Raw genomic sequence first — 20346 nt, 5'->3', positions numbered from 1 at the left:
GAAAAGAAATAAAATTGTAGATATTGTGCCCAAGGGTATTGACGTACAAATGTAGATATTGACTAGGCTATGTGTGGTGGGAGGTAACTTTATCCTATGTTGATATGTTGATGATTAGTGGGGTAAGGTGCATAAAGTTGGTTTCCATCTCGATTTTTTTTTTGGGCCTATATTCTCCTTGTGTCAAAAGTCTCAATTGAAGAGACATGTTCTCAGTGGTTAACGGTACTTAAGTTGAAAATTTGGCTCATGGATTTAGTTGGGTTTTTCTTTTGGTCTTGAACTTTTTATGCTCTTAGTGGGTTAAGCGTACTTAAGTTTTCCATCATGCCACCATATGATGCCGGGAAATCTTCAATCAATTGAAGTTTTTGGGTAACAGGTGTTATCATGCACATTGCCCATTTGAAGAAATCAGTCCCTGCCCCTGACAATGGAAATTACTCCATATGGTACTCTTTTTTGAACAGGACGATACATGTGATCGGAATCCATACTTTTTTGACCCAACCATTCAGCCATTCAACCCCCTTTCAAGGGGATGCCTCTATCAGTATTTGATTGATCGTTTTCTTTCACCATCCCATCACAGTCACCTCTATATTTGTCTTTTTCATCTGTTATTTTTTGGAAAAAATGTTATAATTTATTTGTCATTTTAAATTTTCAAGATATATTTTCTTAATATTTATAAAATGTTATAATAATAATATTAGAAAGATAAATGATATATTAGTGTTTGTATTTAGTGTTTGAGTAAGTCTCAAATAAGATCATTTTCAAATGTTAATAAAAAAAGATCATTTTCAAATGAAGATATTTTTTTTTTGTTTAGGTTGCATATATTATCCACTAAAAGTAATCTTGTTCAAGTTGGATGTAAAAGCCATACTTTGGGCTCAGCCTAGAAAACTTTAGCCCAGTTCACATGATTTGTTGTTTAGCCCATGAAAGCATGTGTTGAACTATGTCGTATTAGACATTTTGTTTCATTATTTCAATGAAGCTATGTAATTGTCGCTTGCGGCTTGCTGCAACCGTTGTTAAACCTTTGAACATAGTTAACATTACGTATGAGATAATCATGACAATATCAAACATTTCTTGTTAACGTTCATTAACATATTTTCAAATTCACTACTTCGTGGTTTTATGCTAGCCAATAAAATGGGTGACACACTGCACGCAATGTTTTGCATTTCATCAATTGCCATCTTCCCAAGGCAATAAATATCCTCGTATTCATTTCTTTAAGGTTTTAGCTTGTCCACGTTTCAAATTTTTAAGTTACCAACCATTTTTTTTCTTCTTTTTTTTTTTGGCTTTACCAACCTTTTTCATTATGCTGGCAATCATGCATAATTATATTTGAATGATTTTTCCTCGTAGACGTACACCGGGAGGAAAAATTCAACTAGTGCTAGATTATGCAGGTAAACGGATGATGTTAGTGGAATTGTAAAACCTTGTAGGTGAGAATATAGAACTGAAAGGATCTGTGAATTAAGCTCAAACCTCATTCATTTTCCTGTATCTCAGTCTCTCATACTTCACCATTGCATTTATCAGGATGATATTGCTTTTGGGTCCTCCAAGTTCTGGAAAAACCACACTCCTTTTGGCTCTGGCAGGAAAGCTTGATCCAGATCTTAAGGTGAAAAGTTATAATTGACTTTCTATTTCAATAAGCTATATCCAACTTAAGTGTGTGCTGTAGGTTTCTGGGCACGTTACTTATAACGGGCATGGAATGAATGAATTTGTACCCCAGAGAACTGATGCCTATATTAGCCGGCATGATTTTCATATTGGAGAAATGACTGTGAGGGAAAACCTTGGCTTTCTCTGCAAGGTGCCAAAGGGTTGGATCGCGTTATGGTTAGTCAACTTTTACCTTGAAAAAGGCTTTCCTTTCATCTCACGCTGTTAATGAAAGTGATAACTTTCACTTATGTAATCCGAGCATGACATAGTATTTTTTTTTGGCCATAGACTTGCTATCTGAACTGTCAAGAAGAGAGATAGCAACGAATATTAAGCCTGACCCTAATATTGATATCTACATGAAGGTAAATATGCACCTTTAAAGTGCGTTTTTATGTCAGATGCTTCCATTAAAAAATCTGCTTAGGAAAGATTATCAGTGTTTACTTTGCAAGTAAAATCTGCTTAGGAAAAAAACATTTTAGTTATTTAAGAGTGCTAATCTCTGTTAGTCAAGGGATATTTTTAATTAAATAAAGGCTACAATATTCATTTGATTTTAATATACCATCTTCACCATCCTCTCCTCCCGCTAAATTGACTGAAATTTCATTGGTGACGTACAAGTAGTCTTTTCATCTTATTGGCTTCTGATGATACCAGGCGGTAGCATCTGTTGGCCAGGAAGCAAACCAGATGGTGACAGAATATGTACTTAAGGTCATTGATATGATATCTCCATTATTCTTCAAAGTGTTCTGACATTGCTCCAACTTCACAAATACTTTCTTAATTGCACCCAACTACTTGTTGATTTGTATTTTACAGATCTTGGGGCTGGAAATGTGTGCTGATATTGTGGTAGGGGATGAAATGTTGCGTGGTATATCTGGTGGACAAACGAAGTGTGTTACCACAGGTGGTGATCCAATTCCAACTGCTTGTCCCTGCAAGTGATTCATTCCAATTCAGTTTCTACATTCTATATTCATATTTTGTATGCATTATTTGCAGGGGAGATGTTGGTTGGTCCAACAAATGCACTATTCATGGATGTAATATCTTCTGGCTTGGACAGCTCCACAACTGTTCAAATTATCAAGTGTCTCAGACAAATTGTTCACATTCTAGATGGAATAGCGGTTATCTCATTATTGCAACCAGAGCCAGAGACATATGAACTCTTTGATGACATTAGCCTCCTCTCTGATGGTCAAATAGTATACCAAGGACCTCGTGAATTCGTCCTTGAATTTTTTGAATCTAAGGGTTTCAGATGTCCTGAGAGGAAAGCCATCTTCCTTCAAGAAGTTAGTAAATCAATTTTTACCTTATCTCATACAGATTATGGAATTGAAAGTAAAAATATGTATCTGTGCATGAAATCAGAATATCAGATATATCTATATTCCATGACATGTGACTTCAAGGAAGGATCAGCAGTTCCGTTTGATAAGAGAAAGAACCACCCAGCAGCATTAACTACTATGAAGTACGGGGTAAACAAGAAGGAGCTTTTGAAAGCTAACTTCTCTAGGGAGTATTTACTAATGAAGAGGAATGCATTGGTTTACATCTTCAAGCTATCTCAAGTTAGTTTTAGTTCGCGTTTAAATGCAATTATGTTTGATTATTACATGATTTTAATGTGCGATTTTTCTCCTTCCTTCCACCACTAGCTTGCACTGATGGTAGTGTTAGCAATGACAGGATTCCTGCGAACTGAAATGCACAAGGATTCTGTGGATAAAGGGGGAGTTTACACCGGTGCTCTTTTTTTCTCTATAGTAATGATCTTGTTTAACGGAATGACTGATATTTTTATGATGGTAGTCGTTAACTCGTTTAGCAAGTGCACCAAATGCCCAAGTAGTAAGGAAAGAAGTAAAGAGTGGTGTAAAATAAGTAAAAGAATGGTAATAAACAGCAGCTAATGATAAAGAAAATAATAGAAAACAAAATAACTAATTAGAGAATTCAATAGAATGAGAATGTTAGGACTTAACTTGTCTTGTTTGCTTAGGATATATGATTTTTGGATTTTTCTTTATTAATTAGGTGAATTTATCCTACCCACATCTATTTGATTATTTGTCTCTGATGCCTGATGATAAGTCTATTTTACCTACCTATCTCTCAAATGCTTTTACAAAGATTCACTAAATAAAATGTATGAAGCTTTGATTCTAGATGTATACTTTAATGCATGGGCATAATGTTATCATTCTATGTTTAACAATGATTTCATTATATCTTTTTTTTTTGTTCTATTAAAAGTTATCATTTGTAGAGCGTCTAACCTCCTAAAACTGATATATATGCATATTTTTTTTATATTTTTTTTATTAAGAATTACCCTCTTTCTAGGGTCTAAAATAAAAATAAAAAAAGACAATAAGATAAAAAACACTAACCAGGGGTTTAACTTTGGACTTGGGAAGACTTACTCTGAGTGTGTGGCATTAGATGTGAGATGCTGCTCTTGATGTAGGTTTTTCAAAACAATATCTTCTGTTGTTACTACTTGGCCAGATGGCTTCTGCATTGTTTCGTACTATTTCGGCGATTGGTAGGAATATGATTATTGCTAACACGTTTGGATCATTTGCAATTGTCACACTCTGACGTTGGGCGGTTTCATATTGTCAAGAGGTACAATACAATTATTCGATAGATGTAACAAATGTTTCTAGTTTTCATATTTTTCGAAACTTACATGGTGTGATTTGCCTTTTGTTTTCTCTTGAAATAGAGGATGTTAAGAAATGGTGGATATGGGGTTACTGGATTTCACCTATAATGTATGAGCAGAATGCTATGATGGTCAATGAGTTCCTCGGAGGCAGAGTTGGAGCCATGTAATTTCTTGAATTATCAAACTTAAAATGTTTTACAGTTTCCAATGAGTTTGCTAGAACATCTATTTTCAATTTTAGGTTCTTCCTAATTCAACCGAATCACTAGAAGTTGAGGCTCTTGAGTCCCGTGGGTTCTTCACACATGCATCCTGGTATTGGATAGGGGCTGGGGCATTGCTCGGATTTGTTGTTCTATTGAACATCACATTCACTCTTGCTCTCACTTATCTAAACCGTGAGTATCTCACCCCATACAATACACCTTTCATATTCATGCAGTAATGATACTATTACTTATTCTATGTTGATGTTAATAATTGAGCAGCACTTGAGAAGCCACGGGCTGTCATCTTCAATGAATCTCATGGCAATAGGCATAAAGACAGAACTCTAGACGATATTGGATTATCACTCAGATTCACAGGGAATGCCCCAAGTAGCAACATATAGATAGGAGACTTATTTTATGTGTATGACTTGCATACGCACAAGCATGTTTGTGCTTCTCCTTTATAATTCATATCGAGTCTTTCAGATTTTGAAAAACCTTTCCATTGTCATGCTGGAAACTTAAAGGAACAGAAAGAATGTCTTCCAGGTCTGCATCAGTGAGGCCAAAGGCTGTTGTTGAGTCAAGCCACAGAAGGAAAAGAGGAATGTTCTTCCATTTGAATCAAATTCACTTACCTTTGATGGAATCACTAACTCCATAGACATGCCACAGGTGATTGATTTCCATGAAAACACTGTGGAGATTGGACTTGAAAAGCACTTTAAAACAGAATCCCTTTTGATTTCAACTTGCAGGAAATGAAGAACCAGGGTGTAATTGAGGACAGGTTGGTCCTTCTGAAGGGTGCTAGTGGTGCATTTAGGCCAGGTGTTCTCACAGCTCTGATGGGTGTGAGTGGAGCAGGTAAAACAACTTTGATGGATGTGTTGGCTGGAAGGAAAACTGGAGGGTACACTGAGGGGAGTATCACAATTTCAGGGTACCCTAAAAATCAAGAAACATATGCTCGAATCTCTGGCTACTGTGAGCAGAATGATATCCACTCTCCTCATGTTACAATCTATGAATCCTTGCTCTACTCAGCGTGTCTTCGTCTATCACGTGAAGTCAATTCTGAAACCAGAAAGGATAGCTTATAAAGTCCTATACTAACTGATCATAAGTCCAAGAGTTATTTATCTTTGCTGTTGGATCTGAAATGATTACAGATGTTCATTGAGGAGGTTATGGAGCTGGTAGAGTTGAACTTACTGAGGGAAGCTTTGGTTGGTTTACCTGGTGTGAGTGGTCTCTCCACTGAACAGCACAAGAGACTAACTATAGCAGTTGAGCTAATGGCTAATCCCTCCATAATATTCATGGGTGAGCCAACATGTGGCTTAGATGCAAGAGGTGCTGCAATAGTTACGAGGACAGTTAGAAACATAGTGGACACAGGAAGAACAATTCTTTGTACCATCCATCAACCAAGCATAGACATATTTGAAGCTTTTGATGAGGTAAGTTCTGCTCTTGATCATATAATACTGAGTTTTCTCACTTTTCTTATTTGACTTGCCATACTACTTGAGCATAATAAACCAAAAATTGATTTCAGCTTTTCCTACTAAAGCGAGGAGGACGAGAAATATATGTTGGGCCATAGGGTCGCCATTCTAACCACCTCATTGAGTATTGAGGTAAGAACTAAGACGTGTCTGAAAAAATCAAATGACATAACCCTGCAGCTTGGATGTTGGAAATTACAACTTCGGCACGGGAAATGGATTTGAACGTTGACTTTGCTTAGACAAAAATACAGAACTAAATAGGTAAGTTGATTTGTAGTGTTCTAGTGTTACTCAACATCCTTATTTAGTCAAATATATATATATATATATATATAATTTTATTTTTAAATATCTTACAAGGATATTATTTCAAATTAGTGCTGAAAAATATTTATGTATGTCATATGTTAGGAGGAACAAAGCACTTGCAGCAGAATTGAGCAAGCATGCTCCAGGTTCCAAGGAACTTCATTTTCCTACACAATATGCACAGCCATTTTTCGTTCAATGCAAGGCCTGCCAATGGAAACAACACTGGCGCAACCCTCCATATACTGTAGTGAAATTTTTGTTCACTACATTCGTAGCATTGATGTTTGGGACAATGTTCTGGGACCTAGGATTCAGAACGTGAGTTACTATTGCTTAATGTATAGTAATTAAAAAGAGTATTGCTATATCCCTTTACAAATTTTATAAAGAAGGCATTAAATAACAAAAATTAAACGTATTTAGTGTCTTGGAAACAATTAGGAAGATTTAGAATTATTCAATTAAAAAAACATGCATTAGTTGTATTAAACTAAACAAACCCTCATTCCCCTGGAAATTGATCCCGTGCAGAAGAAGGAAACAAGATCTGTTTAATGCTATTGGTTCCATGTACAATGCCATTATCTTCCTTGGGATCCAGAATGCCTTTTTTGTGCAACCAGTGGTCGCCATTGAACGAACAGTCTTTTATAGAGAAAGAGCAGCTGGAATGTATTCAGCCATCCCCTACGCCCTTGCTCAGGTAATTATTTTAACTTCTAGAAGCATTGTTTAGTATTTTATGTCATTTTTATATCTCAATCTTATTAATGCACCTTTTACTTCTTAGGTTGTAATAGAGCTACCATATATTTTTGTCCAAGCTGTAACATATGGCATCATAGTTTATGCAATGATCGGATTCGAATTGACTGCTTCGAAATTCTTTTGGTATCTGTTCTTCATGTACTTCACATTTTTATACTTCACCTTTTATGGCATGATGACTGTGGCTGTAACACCAAACCAACACATTGCTTCCATTGTGGCTACTGCATTCTATGGAGTTTCGAACCTGTTTTCGGGATTTGTTGTCTCACGACCTGTAAGTCATGAAATTTATAAATGTAATGAGAAATGCATGTGAGGAAATTCAGCAGATGTACATATATACTGATGCTTAGTTTTATATTCCTGTGTGGTGGAGATGGTACTATTGGGCATGTCCTGTGGCTTGGAGCTTATACGGTTTGGTTGCATCTCAGTTTGGGGATGTAACAAGTGCAGTTGAGTTAAATGAGACAGTGAAAGAGTTTTTTAGAAGATACTTTGGTTATAGAGATGATTTTGTAGGAGTTGCTGCAGGTGTAGTTGTTGGGTTTGCATTGCTATTTGCTACTATCTTTGCTTTTTCTGTAAAGGTCTTCAATTTTGAAAGGCGATAGAATAGAATACATACATGCTTTCAACTTTCAAGTGAATGAATGTATAAGTCACTGGTGTTAACAGTAAAGGAAAAAAAAAATATATAATTTACAACGTGGATTTATTAGTGTTGGTTTGAATTAGACGAGGACCCCTTTGTAAGAATTGAACTCAAGGTGGCTTACTATGCTTCTAAGTTTGGACTTCAACAGTTTGTCCAACCAGGTTCAATGTCCCTGATATATCAATAGAGGACATTGACCCCATCTTCTTATTTATATGGATACACTTGACATTGTTATTGTTATCTAATGTAGTATTCAGTGAAGCTTCTTTTTAGGGTGGAGTGGGATTTTGGTGATATTTATTCGGGAAACAAAAAAGTTAAAAAAATATTCTGAATAACAACAAAACTAAATTGCAAATTGCAACAATCAGCACGTTGCAAATTACATGTCACTCTTGCTAGCTCATCAGCCTTTGAAAAAGGTTCAAAAGAGGGGGCATAGACACTATGCACAAATCAATTCCTACTTTCCCCGTCCCACCTTCTCACCTTAATTAGTTTATGTTGTTTAGATCAAAATTCATAATGTCATCGAAGATAGTCTAGTCTCCCTTAAGTGTATTTTAAATAAATAAATAAATAAAATCCCTATCCATACCTCACGAGTTAGGCCAAAACCAAAAACATGATTATATTCAATGTGTATAAAATATTTAAGGACAATTTGTTAAATGGTTACATACAATTTAAAAACTTGATGGGTATAGGAGTATAAAGTATTGAAGACAATATTATCAAAATAATTAATACTAGTATAAAAATTTAATAATAAATAAGCCATCTAGAAGGAAAGGATCATAAATTTTCAACATGGTCATTGGTCAAGCCACCGAATCGGAAAAATAAATTTAGATGGGAAACCAACAAAAGAGAATCAGTCCAACGTCAATTTATTGATCGCGTAGACTGTAGGTTAGAGTACTAAACGAAAGGATAAGTCTTGCAATGCTAATTTCTAAACAAACAAATTTTTAGGCTGCTTTCCTGTATGGGTTGCTTTATTGCATCCAGAAGCCTACAACTTGTTTCAACTTTGATTGGATAAATACTTTTAAAATCACACAGTATGATGCCTTTATGATCACGAGATTCATGAATGCCACCCAATCCTACTAACAAGAATGAAAAAGAAATATTAAATAACTTTTTTTTTTATTTTTATATTTAGCAAATAGGAAGACTAATAGCAAGATTTAGAATTATTGAAAAATATATTTTCTGTTTCATAGGTTTCGTTAAAAAGTAAGTATTAATTATTCTTTAAATACTACTCTTTATTAGTATTTCACTTAAATTCTAAATTTTTTGATATGGTTAAATTTATCATATATAAAATTATTTATCATAATAATTTGTATAATTAATAATTTTATTTAAAAAAAATACACTGTGTAAAAAGATAGAGAAAATTTAATGTAGTAGAAGTTTACTTAAACAGAACATCTCATGATTGTTACGGGAAAATTTTCATATCCAAAGATATTGAAAATATATTTAAATTAACTTTAATCCCATAGTTGATGCAGTTTTTGAGAAATAATGGAGGCTTTGAGTTTGCGCTATCAAGTTTGGAGAAAAATAAAAACTACTAACAAATCCCATTGGTTTAGAATTGACTCCTATGGTTGAAATCATAGCTTGATAATAGATAACACTTGTCTTAATCTTAATTATTACTATTAGAGAGGGGTTTGAGTTTGTGTTTAATTTGGAGCATTAAAAATATTAAAAGGAAAAAATGATCTGTCTGGACTATGTCGTAATAATCGCGTAATAAATATCTAGAAGTTGAATTATTGGTCCAAAGTTCCTTTCAAGTAGGACTTGCAAAACGGATTGGATTTGTCGGTCAATCTATTTTGATCCGTTATTTTGGTCGGTCAAATTAGGTTTTTAAAACTCGTTCCGTTTTGATTGCTGTTAAATGAGTTGAGAGAAAAGTAAAATAGGCCAACCTTGAATCCGTTTTTTATTAAAAAAATAATTTAATATTTATTTTAGTATTATATATATTTGTTAATTTTGAATTAATTTATTTTTTGTCTAAATAAACTATTATTCAAAATTTAAAGTAATAAATTCAAAATTTTTAATAATTATTTATTATTTATAAAAAAAATTAATTAAAATATATTTATAATTTTATTTATAATATTTTAGCTTATGTGGAGCAACAGACCAACATGTTAACCTGATAAAATGGACGGACTAATCAAAGTGGATTTTCTATCACCCCAACTTTCAAGGCAGGGAAGAACCGATCAATTTTACCGACCTGTGTTATGAATTGTCAGGGTTTTTCGGAAATGAAGACTTAATCAAAAACTATACACGCGGCGAAATTTCAACTTTCAAGCATTTTATTTTCTTTGGTTAAAGCTTTAAAAAAATGGAAATTTCTGTCACCGACGTTCCTGCTTATGTAATTTATAGTTGATTTTAACTACTTTTCATCAAAATAATAATAATCTCAAAGGATTATCTTGTGTCGCTAACATGCACTGTATTTGATTTTAACACGGTGTCATGTCTTGCATCTTTCAATTTAATATAAAAATTGCATTTTATACTTTAATTTACAGCCGTAAAGGTCAAGCTCCAAAGTCTTAACTAGATATTTTTTTTTTTGTAGATATCCTAATCTTTTGTTTTTTGTTTTCTCATTTTAATGTTCCTTCTCAATTATTTTTGCTGAATTATGATTAAGGTTTATTAACTACTACTATTACGAATCATTCTTCCAACACGATCGAGTGGGCTTAGACGCCTTATTTGAATCCAATAATTACGGAACAATAATATTGCTCTTTTTCTTATAACTTTTTTTGGGGGTTATTTTTATATAGTTCTGGTAGCCGTAGGTTATACTGCTCGCTACTAATTGACAACTAAATTACATCAGGTGAAAGTTACACTTTCATGACCCGTGGTTACTAATTACAGTAATAACTAATAGTTGAATAAGATTTTCTGTAATATTTTTTCCTATAAGTTCAACATATGTTGTCCGTTACACCTATTGAATACTATTTTATATAATAATTTTAAAATAACATTAATTATTCATTATGGCATAATATATTTAATTGAGAGAATAGAATATCTAGAATATAATATTAAAATAACAGAACCATTGACACGGATGCGATTCCTCTTGTTTGAATGACAATGGGATTCGAAGAGTGAAAGTTTATTTATTTATTTATTTATTTTCCGATCTCGTAGTTTTTCTTATTAAGGAAGAAAAATAAATAAATGGTGGCGCCATTATTATTTTAATTGAAGAATTGACTCATGACTCATCAAAATCGCCGCCTGTATTTGACGTCAAAGGTATAAATAGAGAGACATGTTGTTCCATTCCATACTCATTGGCACCATCACCGCAATAGAAACCCCGAATACACATTACACATTACACATTCATTTAATTCTTTAGCACAGAGAAGAAGAAACAAGGTGGATCTGAATGGAGGGAAGTGATATATACAGAGCAAGTAACAGTTTACGAAGAAGTTCCACGGCTTGGAGAAACAGTGGCGTGGAGGTATTCTCAAGGTCTTCACGTGAAGAGGATGACGAAGAAGCTCTGAAATGGGCTGCACTTGAGAAGCTCCCTACCTACAACCGTCTCAGGAAAGGCTTGCTCACAGCTTCCCATGGCGTCGCCAATGAAATCGATGTCTCTGATCTCGGCACCCAAGAGAGGCACAAACTTCTTGAGAGGTTGGTCAAAGTAGCTGAAGAGGACAACGAGAGGTTCCTCCTCAAGCTCAAGGAGCGTATTGATAGGTATATACATATTACTCACTTCTTCCATCACTATACTAATAACCTTTTTTTGACTCTCATCCCTTTTTTTTTTTATTTCCTGTTTTATATTATAGAGTTGGACTTGATATTCCAACAATTGAAGTTCGATATGAGCACCTTAATATTGAGGCAGAGGCTTTTGTCGGAAGTAGAGCTTTGCCCTCTTTCATCAACTCTGTTACTAATATCATAGAGGTACGTCCCCAAGGGCTGCTTCTACATTTGTTCAAATCTTGTTTTCTTTTGTTTTTCCATTTAGTCTCATGGTCTTTCTCTACTTTGGAATTTCAGGGATTTTTCAATCTTCTCCATATTACCACAAGCAAAAAGAAACACGTGACCATTCTTAAAGATGTTAGCGGCATTATTAAACCTCGCAGGATGACACTGCTTTTGGGTCCTCCAAGTTCAGGAAAAACCACACTCCTTTTGGCCTTATCAGGAAAGCTTGATAAAACTCTTAAGGTATCTGGGAGAGTGACTTACAATGGGCATGAATTGAACGAGTTTGTGCCACAGAGAACTGCTGCTTACATCAGCCAACATGATCTTCATATTGGAGAAATGACTGTCAGGGAAACCTTGGCTTTCTCAGCAAGGTGCCAAGGGGTTGGATCACGTTATGGTTAGTCCATCTTTTCAATATCTAATTTAACTTGTATATAGCTTAAGCATGACTGATCATCATTTTTGGGATCCACAGACATGCTATCCGAGTTGTCTAGAAGAGAGAAAGCCGCAAATATCAAGCCTGACCCAGATCTTGATGTCTACATGAAGGTGAGAAAATGAAGCTCCTATTAATCTTTATTTTAGTAAAATAAGAAAATCCAACAACATTATTATTAATTGTCTTTGCATCTGATTATCTTTTGATATAACAGGCAACTGCAACTGAAGGTCAGGAGTCAAGCATAGTAACAGATTATACACTGAAGGTAATGCTTTAACAAGGTTCAGTTTAATTGCGTGATGACATGCGCTAGAGTTTGTTGTATTCAACTAGTTTACTGTATATTGCAGATTTTGGGATTGGATATATGTGCTGATACTATGGTGGGAGATGAAATGTTGCGTGGGATCTCTGGAGGACAGAGGAAGCGTGTTACTACAGGAGAGATGTTGGTTGGACCAGCAAATGCCTTATTCATGGATGAAATCTCTACCGGGTTGGACAGTTCCACAACATTTCAGATTGTGAACTCTCTCAGGCAATATGTCCATATTCTAAATGGAACTGCTGTTATATCTTTGCTCCAGCCTGCACCCGAGACTTACGACCTTTTTGACGACATTATCTTAATCTCTGATGGCCAAGTTGTATACCACGGTCCCCGTGAATATGTGCTGGACTTCTTTGAATCTATGGGTTTCAGATGTCCTGAGAGGAAAGGTGTTGCTGACTTCCTTCAAGAAGTGACTTCCAAAAAAGATCAAGCACAGTACTGGGCGCGCAGAGATCAACCATACAGATTTGTCAAGGTTACTCAATTTGCTGAGGCATTTCAATCATTCCATATTGGTAGGAAACTTGGAGAGGAGCTTGTAGTTCCATTTGACAAGACTAAGAGCCACCCTGCAGCATTAACCACTAAGAAGTATGGTATCAACAAGAAGGAGTTGTTAAAGGCTAACCTCTCAAGGGAGTATTTGCTTATGAAAAGGAACTCATTTGTTTACATCTTCAAGCTATGTCAGGTTGGTTCTAGACTTTCTACCTTGGTTTATATCAATAGAAACTATATACTATTGTTATTTATATGTTGATTATTTTACGCACTATTCATTTTGCTCTTGATGCTTTTCAGCTTTCCATCATGGCGTTAATGACAATGACACTGTTTTTGCGAACCGAGTTGCATCGTAACAATATGGATGATGCGGGTCTTTATTCTGGTGCTCTATTTTTTACCTTAATAATGATCATGTTTAACGGAATGGCTGAGATTTCTATGACCATTGCTAAGCTTCCTGTATTCTACAAGCAACGGGACCTTCTATTTTATCCCTCTTGGGCATATGCTATTCCTTCATGGATTCTCAAGATTCCTGTTACTCTACTGGAAGTTGCTGTTTGGGTATTCCTCACCTACTATGTTATTGGATTTGATCCAAATGTTGGGAGGTAAAGAAACTGCTTTTAACTGTTTAGGGCATATGAATGTTACCGCTTCTACTAATTTGCATGTTACTAATGATTTGAGTTCTTGAATTTTGTGCAGGTTCTTCAAGCAGTATCTCATTCTACTGTTTATTGGCCAGATGGCTTCTGCGCTATTTCGAGCTATTGCAGCACTGGGTAGAAACATGATTGTTTCCAACACATTTGGAGCCTTTGCAGTTCTCACGTTTCTTACATTGGGTGGTTACGTTATGTCAAAAAGTAAGTTCAATTAACATAAACATGTGACAAAAAAATTGTTGCATTTCTATCTTATTGAACAAACCTAAGCTAATTCTTCTGCATTTCATTGCCAATGAAACAGATGATATCAAAAACTGGTGGATTTGGGGCTACTGGATTTCACCTTTAATGTATGGGCAGAATGCTTTGATGGTCAATGAATTTCTTTCAAACAGTTGGCACAACGTAATTTCTTGAACTTGCAACATCAGAATTTGCATACTTTGGTCAACAGAAGTGCGATTCTAATTTTTTTTGCTCTCCAATTACAGACTAGCCGCAATTTAGGAGTTGAATATCTGGAGTCTCGTGGGTTCCCCTCAAGTTCATATTGGTATTGGTTAGGCTTAGGGGCAATGGCTGGATTTGTGTTGCTTTTCAACGTGATGTTTTCTGCTGCACTCGAGATCCTTGGCCGTGAGTACTTTTCACATCATTTGTACTTTAATTTTTTTTTCCAGAAAAGCAATGCAAGGTTTTATTGATAAGTATGCATCTGAATGTGCATGCAGCATTTGATAAGCCACAAGCAACAATAACCGAAGAAGAATCACCTAATGAAGGAACCGTAGCAGAAGTTGAATTACCTCGCATAGGTGAGCTATGTTACAATTATGAATCACTCATGAATAGTCAATGCCAAGCATACTTGTTGAGTAGCAACAATTCATAATATACCTCAAGATATTGAACATTTTTTCAAATGTCTTGCAGAAAGTTCAGGAAGAGGTGATTCTGTTGTGGAGTCCAGCCATGGAAAGAAAAAAGGAATGGTTCTTCCTTTTGAGCCACATTCTATCACCTTTGATGAAGTCATATACTCTGTTGACATGCCACAGGTAAATCACATTCAAAGTCATAAATTTATCATTTGGATTTCTAACAGTGTTTCTATTTGAAATCCACTTCAGCCAGAAGCAATTTGCGTTTCTAACTCACTAGATTTCAACTGGCAGGAAATGAAGGAACAGGGTGTACAAGAGGACAGATTGGTGCTTTTGAAGGGTGTTAGTGGTGCATTCAGGCCTGGTGTTCTCACAGCTTTGATGGGTGTAAGTGGAGCTGGTAAGACTACTTTGATGGATGTTCTGGCTGGTAGGAAAACCGGAGGATATATTGATGGAAGCATCAAAATTTCTGGGTACCCTAAGAAGCAAGAAACATTTGCTCGTATCTCTGGCTACTGTGAGCAAAATGATATCCACTCACCTCATGTTACAGTTTACGAATCCTTGCTCTACTCTGCATGGCTTCGTTTACCTTCAGGTGTTGATTCCAAAACCAGAAAGGTTAGTTAGTGTGAACTACAAACAGTAAAACATGTTTAAGCTGGTCATTGATATAGCTCGATTTCTCTCCTTAGAGGCTAATTGTTCAAACTTTTTGGATATGAAAAATGGTTGCAGATGTTCATTGAGGAAGTCATGGAACTGGTGGAGCTGAACCCATTAAGGAACTCACTGGTTGGATTGCCCGGTGTGAGTGGTCTCTCAACTGAACAACGAAAGAGACTGACTATTGCAGTTGAATTAGTGGCTAACCCGTCCATAATTTTCATGGATGAGCCTACTTCTGGGTTAGATGCAAGAGCTGCTGCAATTGTTATGAGAACAGTCAGGAATACTGTGGACACTGGAAGAACCGTTGTTTGCACCATCCATCAGCCTAGCATTGACATATTTGAAGCATTCGATGAGGTGAGTGACAATAATGATAGATGAAGCTGTGTCTTGTTTAGTTTCTTTCTCCACTAGACTCGAATCTAACATGATATTTTTTGTGTGATTCCAGCTATTCCTAATGAAGCGTGGAGGACAAGAAATATATGTTGGGCCATTGGGTCGCCACTCTACTCATTTGATCAAGTATTTTGAGGTAAGATCATACTTAAGTTCAATATTATTAAGTGAACGACTGTAGTTCTTGAGAACAAATACTAAGATTTTCCAATAATTTCCCTGTCCAGAGCATTGGAGGGGTGAGCAAAATCAAAGACGGATATAACCCGGCTACTTGGATGTTGGAAGTTACAACTTCAGCACAAGAACTTAGTTTGGGTGTTGATTTTACTGACTTGTACAAGAATTCTGATCTATATAGGTAATGCATGCGGATATGAATTTATTAACTAATATAGCTATTGTCATGTTTGTTTTCTTGATTTTCAAAATGCTTAAATGAGTTTTTTCACGGTTTTTCAGGAGAAACAAGCAGCTTATACAAGAACTGGGTCAACCTGCTCCCGGTTCAAAGGATCTTTATTTCCCTACTCAATACTCTCAGTCATTCTTGGTCCAATGCCAAGCTTGCTTATGGAAACAACGTTGGTCATATTGGCGTAATCCACCATACACTGCTGTGAGGTTTTTCTTCACTACTTTCATAGCCCTGATGTTCGGAACAATGTTCTGGGACCTCGGAAGTAGACGGTAAGTAAAAGATTAGCGAAGGTTTATAATAAATTCTTATTACTCACCAAACTGAAATAATACCTATGGTTAAAAAAAATTAAACCTAGATTAATAGTAAGGTGACTCCAAAGATCCATATGTTGAATAAATTGAGATCTATAATAATTTCTATAAGACGAAAAATATATTGTCACGTTTTCTAAATTCCACTTGCTTTTGGTGATTTTACAGTACAACAAGAGGAGACCTGTTGAATGCTCTAGGTTCAATGTATTCTGCTGTTCTCTTCCTTGGAATACAAAATGCTTCCTCTGTACAGCCAGTGGTAGCAGTTGAAAGAACTGTCTTTTATAGAGAAAAAGCTGCCGGAATGTATTCTGCCTTACCCTATGCATTTGCACAGGTAACTTACATCATTATTTATTTTAGACATTATTAGTACTTTAGTTTGCACACACGGATCATGTTAACTAACTCCCTACTTTTTGTTACAGGTTCTGGTAGAGATACCATATATCTTCGCTCAAGCTGTGACATACGGTTTAATTGTTTATGCCATGATCGGATTTGACTGGACTGCAGAGAAATTCTTTTGGTATCTATTTTTCAGTTTCTTCTCATTGTTGTACTTTACTTTCTACGGCATGATGGCTGTGGGAGTGACGCCAAACCACCATGTTGCTGCCATTGTGGCTGCTGCATTTTATGCAATTTGGAATCTCTTCTCAGGATTTATCGTCGTAAGACCTGTAAGTTGTTGCACCACCCTTTGAATAAATAGTTAAATGGTACATGGTTTCAATGGATGTATGTATATTTATGTTTATTGTCCTTTTCCCTTTTCAACAGAAAATGCCCGTGTGGTGGAGATGGTACTATTGGGCATGTCCTGTGGCTTGGACCTTGTATGGATTGATTGCATCTCAGTTTGGAGATATAACTGAAAGAATGCCGGGTGAAGATAACAAGATGGTGAAAGAATTCATAGAAGACTATTTTGGTTTCAAACATGACTTCGTTGGAATTTGTGCTGTTGTGGTTGCTGGCATCGCCGTTGCCTTTGCATTAATCTTTGGTGCTGCAATCAAGACCTTTAACTTCCAAAAGAGATAGATGGATAGATTGAACTCTTTCTCCAACGTCAAAGATTCTTTATATTTTCTCCCTTTTTCTTTTTTTCTTCTTGTTTTTGTTTTCCCTTTAAGCTTATAATATTTGTATCTATCATTTAATCATTTGTGCAAAACCAGCCCGTTTGAAGGCTGTCCTTTATAAATGTATGATGAATTTCAAAAGAAAGATTTTTGATACTTACCACATAAGCATAATGATGTACATCCCATAAATAAATCAAAAACGTATTCTATTACGAGTTGATAAGATTTATAAATCACTATGGCTTTGTGATATTAATATTGATCACTATAGATAAGATTGTTTTGCTAAATTTTAGAGGACTAGGATAAATTTTATAGGACTAGATAGCACAAAAAGATTCATCCCACACATTTGTTTTAAATAATAGTGGGAGGACAACACAAAACAAGGGCTACAGAACTGGAGAAAAGCTCCCTAAAAAATAAAAATAAAAAATGGAGAAAAGTATAAAAATTTGTAACTTCGACCGACTAGGCCTTTTGTCACTGCCACCATGCCTTTTGTCACTACCACCATGGGCAGATAACAAATAAGGTAGAATGATCTTTTTAACATATTTTTTTAAAGATAAATAGTCATTTTTTATCTTTAAATGTGTAATTTGTTGATAAATACATCCTTTAAAAGAAAATATAAAATTTAGTTCCAGAAAATATAAAAAATGCGATAAATATATCTGACAGTTAATTTTGGCATTTTTTCTAATGGTTTTGGTATGATCGACATGGGTATGACATTGTTAAAACTTTTTTTTTTTTTAGTAATGTTGATACCAAAATAGTCCTCTATGAAGTCTATCACAAGCTTGTTATCTTCAGTCGACTTTGTTTGTATTGTGTCTCCAAACTGAGATGCAACCAATCCATATAAGGTCCAAGCCACTGGACATGCCCAATAGTACCATCTCCACCAGAAGGGGATGCTGTGTTGAAAATGGAAAAGAACAATAAACATAAATAAATATACATCCATTGAAATCATGCATCTAATGGTGGCGCAACAACTTACAGGTCTTACTACAATAAATCCTGAGAACAGATTCCAAATTGCATAAAATACAGCAGCCACAATGGAAACAACATGGTGGTTTGGTTTCACTCCCACAGCCATCATGCCATAGAAGGTGAAGTACAACAATGTGAAGTACATGAAAAATAGATACCAAAAGAATTTCTCTACAGTCCAGTCAAATCCGGGCATGGCATAAACTATTACACCATATGTCACGGCTTGAACAAAGACATAGGGTAGCTCTTCTAGAATATGTGAAAAAAGTAGGGAATTTGTTAGCATGATCAATGTCTCCAAACTAAGGGATGTTTGATTTGATTATTTTCTGTTTTCATTTTTACTGAAAATAAAAAATGATAATGGAAATATATTTGGTTGGATTTCTGTTTTCATTTTCAGTGAAAATATTTTTCCAAACTAATCAAAAACTGAAAACAATAAAATCTCATTTTTAGTGTTTTTGATTGAAATTAGAAACTTCATTTTGAATAAAATAAAACCGTGATGGCAGGGAATGTAATTTTAAGAAAATTTAAAAATACATTACCTTTTGAAAACGCTGTTTTTATTTTTTGAAAACAGAAAATAAGAAGTCAAATCAAATATGTTTTCATAATTCTAATCTTTTGAAAATGAAAACAGAAAATAAAAATACAAACAAAAAAATAATATAAGTTTTAAGTTGTCACTAACCAAAATAATGCATATTTTACAATATAAACAAATTATGAGCAATTTAATATAAATCATATTTTGTTTCACAACATAAATGTTAAGAAATGATATTGAGAATTTATTTTTGCCAGATATATATTAGGGATAGACAAGGGGTAAGGGATTTCACTTTATCAAGTATCAACACTGACCCAATAATTAATAGTTCTTTATTCTTTTATAAACAACTTCATTCAAATATAACTTTGACTTAAACACGTGAAGTGATCGAGCTTATTCCAAAAGTCATTCGTCCATTAGATGAGAGAGCTTTATAGTTTAAGTATCACATTGAATTCCCTCTTCTCCTTGAAACTCGTGATTAGAGATGAAACTGAGGAATGAGAAGACCTTGGACTTGGAGAATAGCACAAATTAAAAACGGTAAGAAGATTATCCATTATGCCAATGCGAGCAGAGAAAATAACAGCTATGACATAGAAAGTGTTTTCAGCTCTAGGTTATATATATTTTCGTGGTTAACTCTAAATTTATATAATGATTTGCATTTTGCAGGACGTTAAAGTATGCAGTTCCTGCACCTGGAATAAGTCATTTGAGAAAAGTATATCTAAAAAATTGTAGAAGAGTATACGGAATGTAGAGAAATTATTTTTGTAACACAGGTACACAGACAATTAAATAATTTCTCGTTTTTATATTTATATCTCAATAAAACAAAAACAAATGAATCAATGTCCGTCGTGCCAGTTAATTTACCTTTTTTTTTTCTCCTTCCTTAAAAGAATATTTGAATTGAAATAAACATCACATCCAACTGATGAACTGGATTTTTGTTTTGATTGGGCCTGACTTTTTGTAACATTATTTAGTCGTAGGCTCCTCTTTGGCCCATTCAAATGGAACTCGGAAATCACAAAAGATAACAAAAAACGCCGTTGCCGGGGATCGAACCCGGGTCGTCCGCGTGACAGGCGGAAATACTTACCACTATACTACAACGAC

At 35.0% G+C, this 20346-nt stretch overlaps 1 protein-coding gene, 1 non-coding gene and 1 pseudogene across 2 annotated transcripts; 2 read left to right on the top strand and 1 right to left on the bottom strand.

Moving 5' to 3' along the window:
• Window positions 1–1437: 1437 nt before the first annotated feature.
• LOC100797113 (pleiotropic drug resistance protein 1-like) lies at window positions 1438–7959 on the top strand (annotated as a pseudogene).
• A 3264-nt stretch (window positions 7960–11223) lies between these two features.
• LOC100777295 (pleiotropic drug resistance protein 1) lies at window positions 11224–17792 on the top strand. Its single transcript, XM_003543615.4, has 20 exons — window positions 11224–11661; window positions 11757–11877; window positions 11974–12307; window positions 12386–12462; window positions 12567–12620; window positions 12706–13380; window positions 13491–13807; window positions 13905–14065; window positions 14169–14272; window positions 14359–14503; window positions 14599–14682; window positions 14801–14925; window positions 15043–15375; window positions 15493–15783; window positions 15878–15961; window positions 16053–16186; window positions 16288–16515; window positions 16729–16900; window positions 16992–17246; window positions 17347–17792. The coding sequence occupies exons 1-20, from the start codon at window positions 11339–11341 to the stop codon at window positions 17608–17610; spliced, it is 4281 nt and encodes a 1426-aa protein (XP_003543663.1). The 5' UTR covers window positions 11224–11338; the 3' UTR covers window positions 17611–17792.
• Window positions 17793–20274: 2482 nt separating this feature from the next.
• TRNAD-GUC (transfer RNA aspartic acid (anticodon GUC)) lies at window positions 20275–20346 on the bottom strand. Its single transcript has one exon. It is a non-coding gene; the product is annotated as a tRNA-Asp (tRNA).

This window comes from Glycine max, chromosome 13 (assembly GCF_000004515.6).
Source record: "Glycine max cultivar Williams 82 chromosome 13, Glycine_max_v4.0, whole genome shotgun sequence".
Taxonomy (NCBI): domain Eukaryota; kingdom Viridiplantae; phylum Streptophyta; class Magnoliopsida; order Fabales; family Fabaceae; genus Glycine; species Glycine max.
This window is presented reverse-complemented; position numbering and strand designations above follow the sequence as displayed.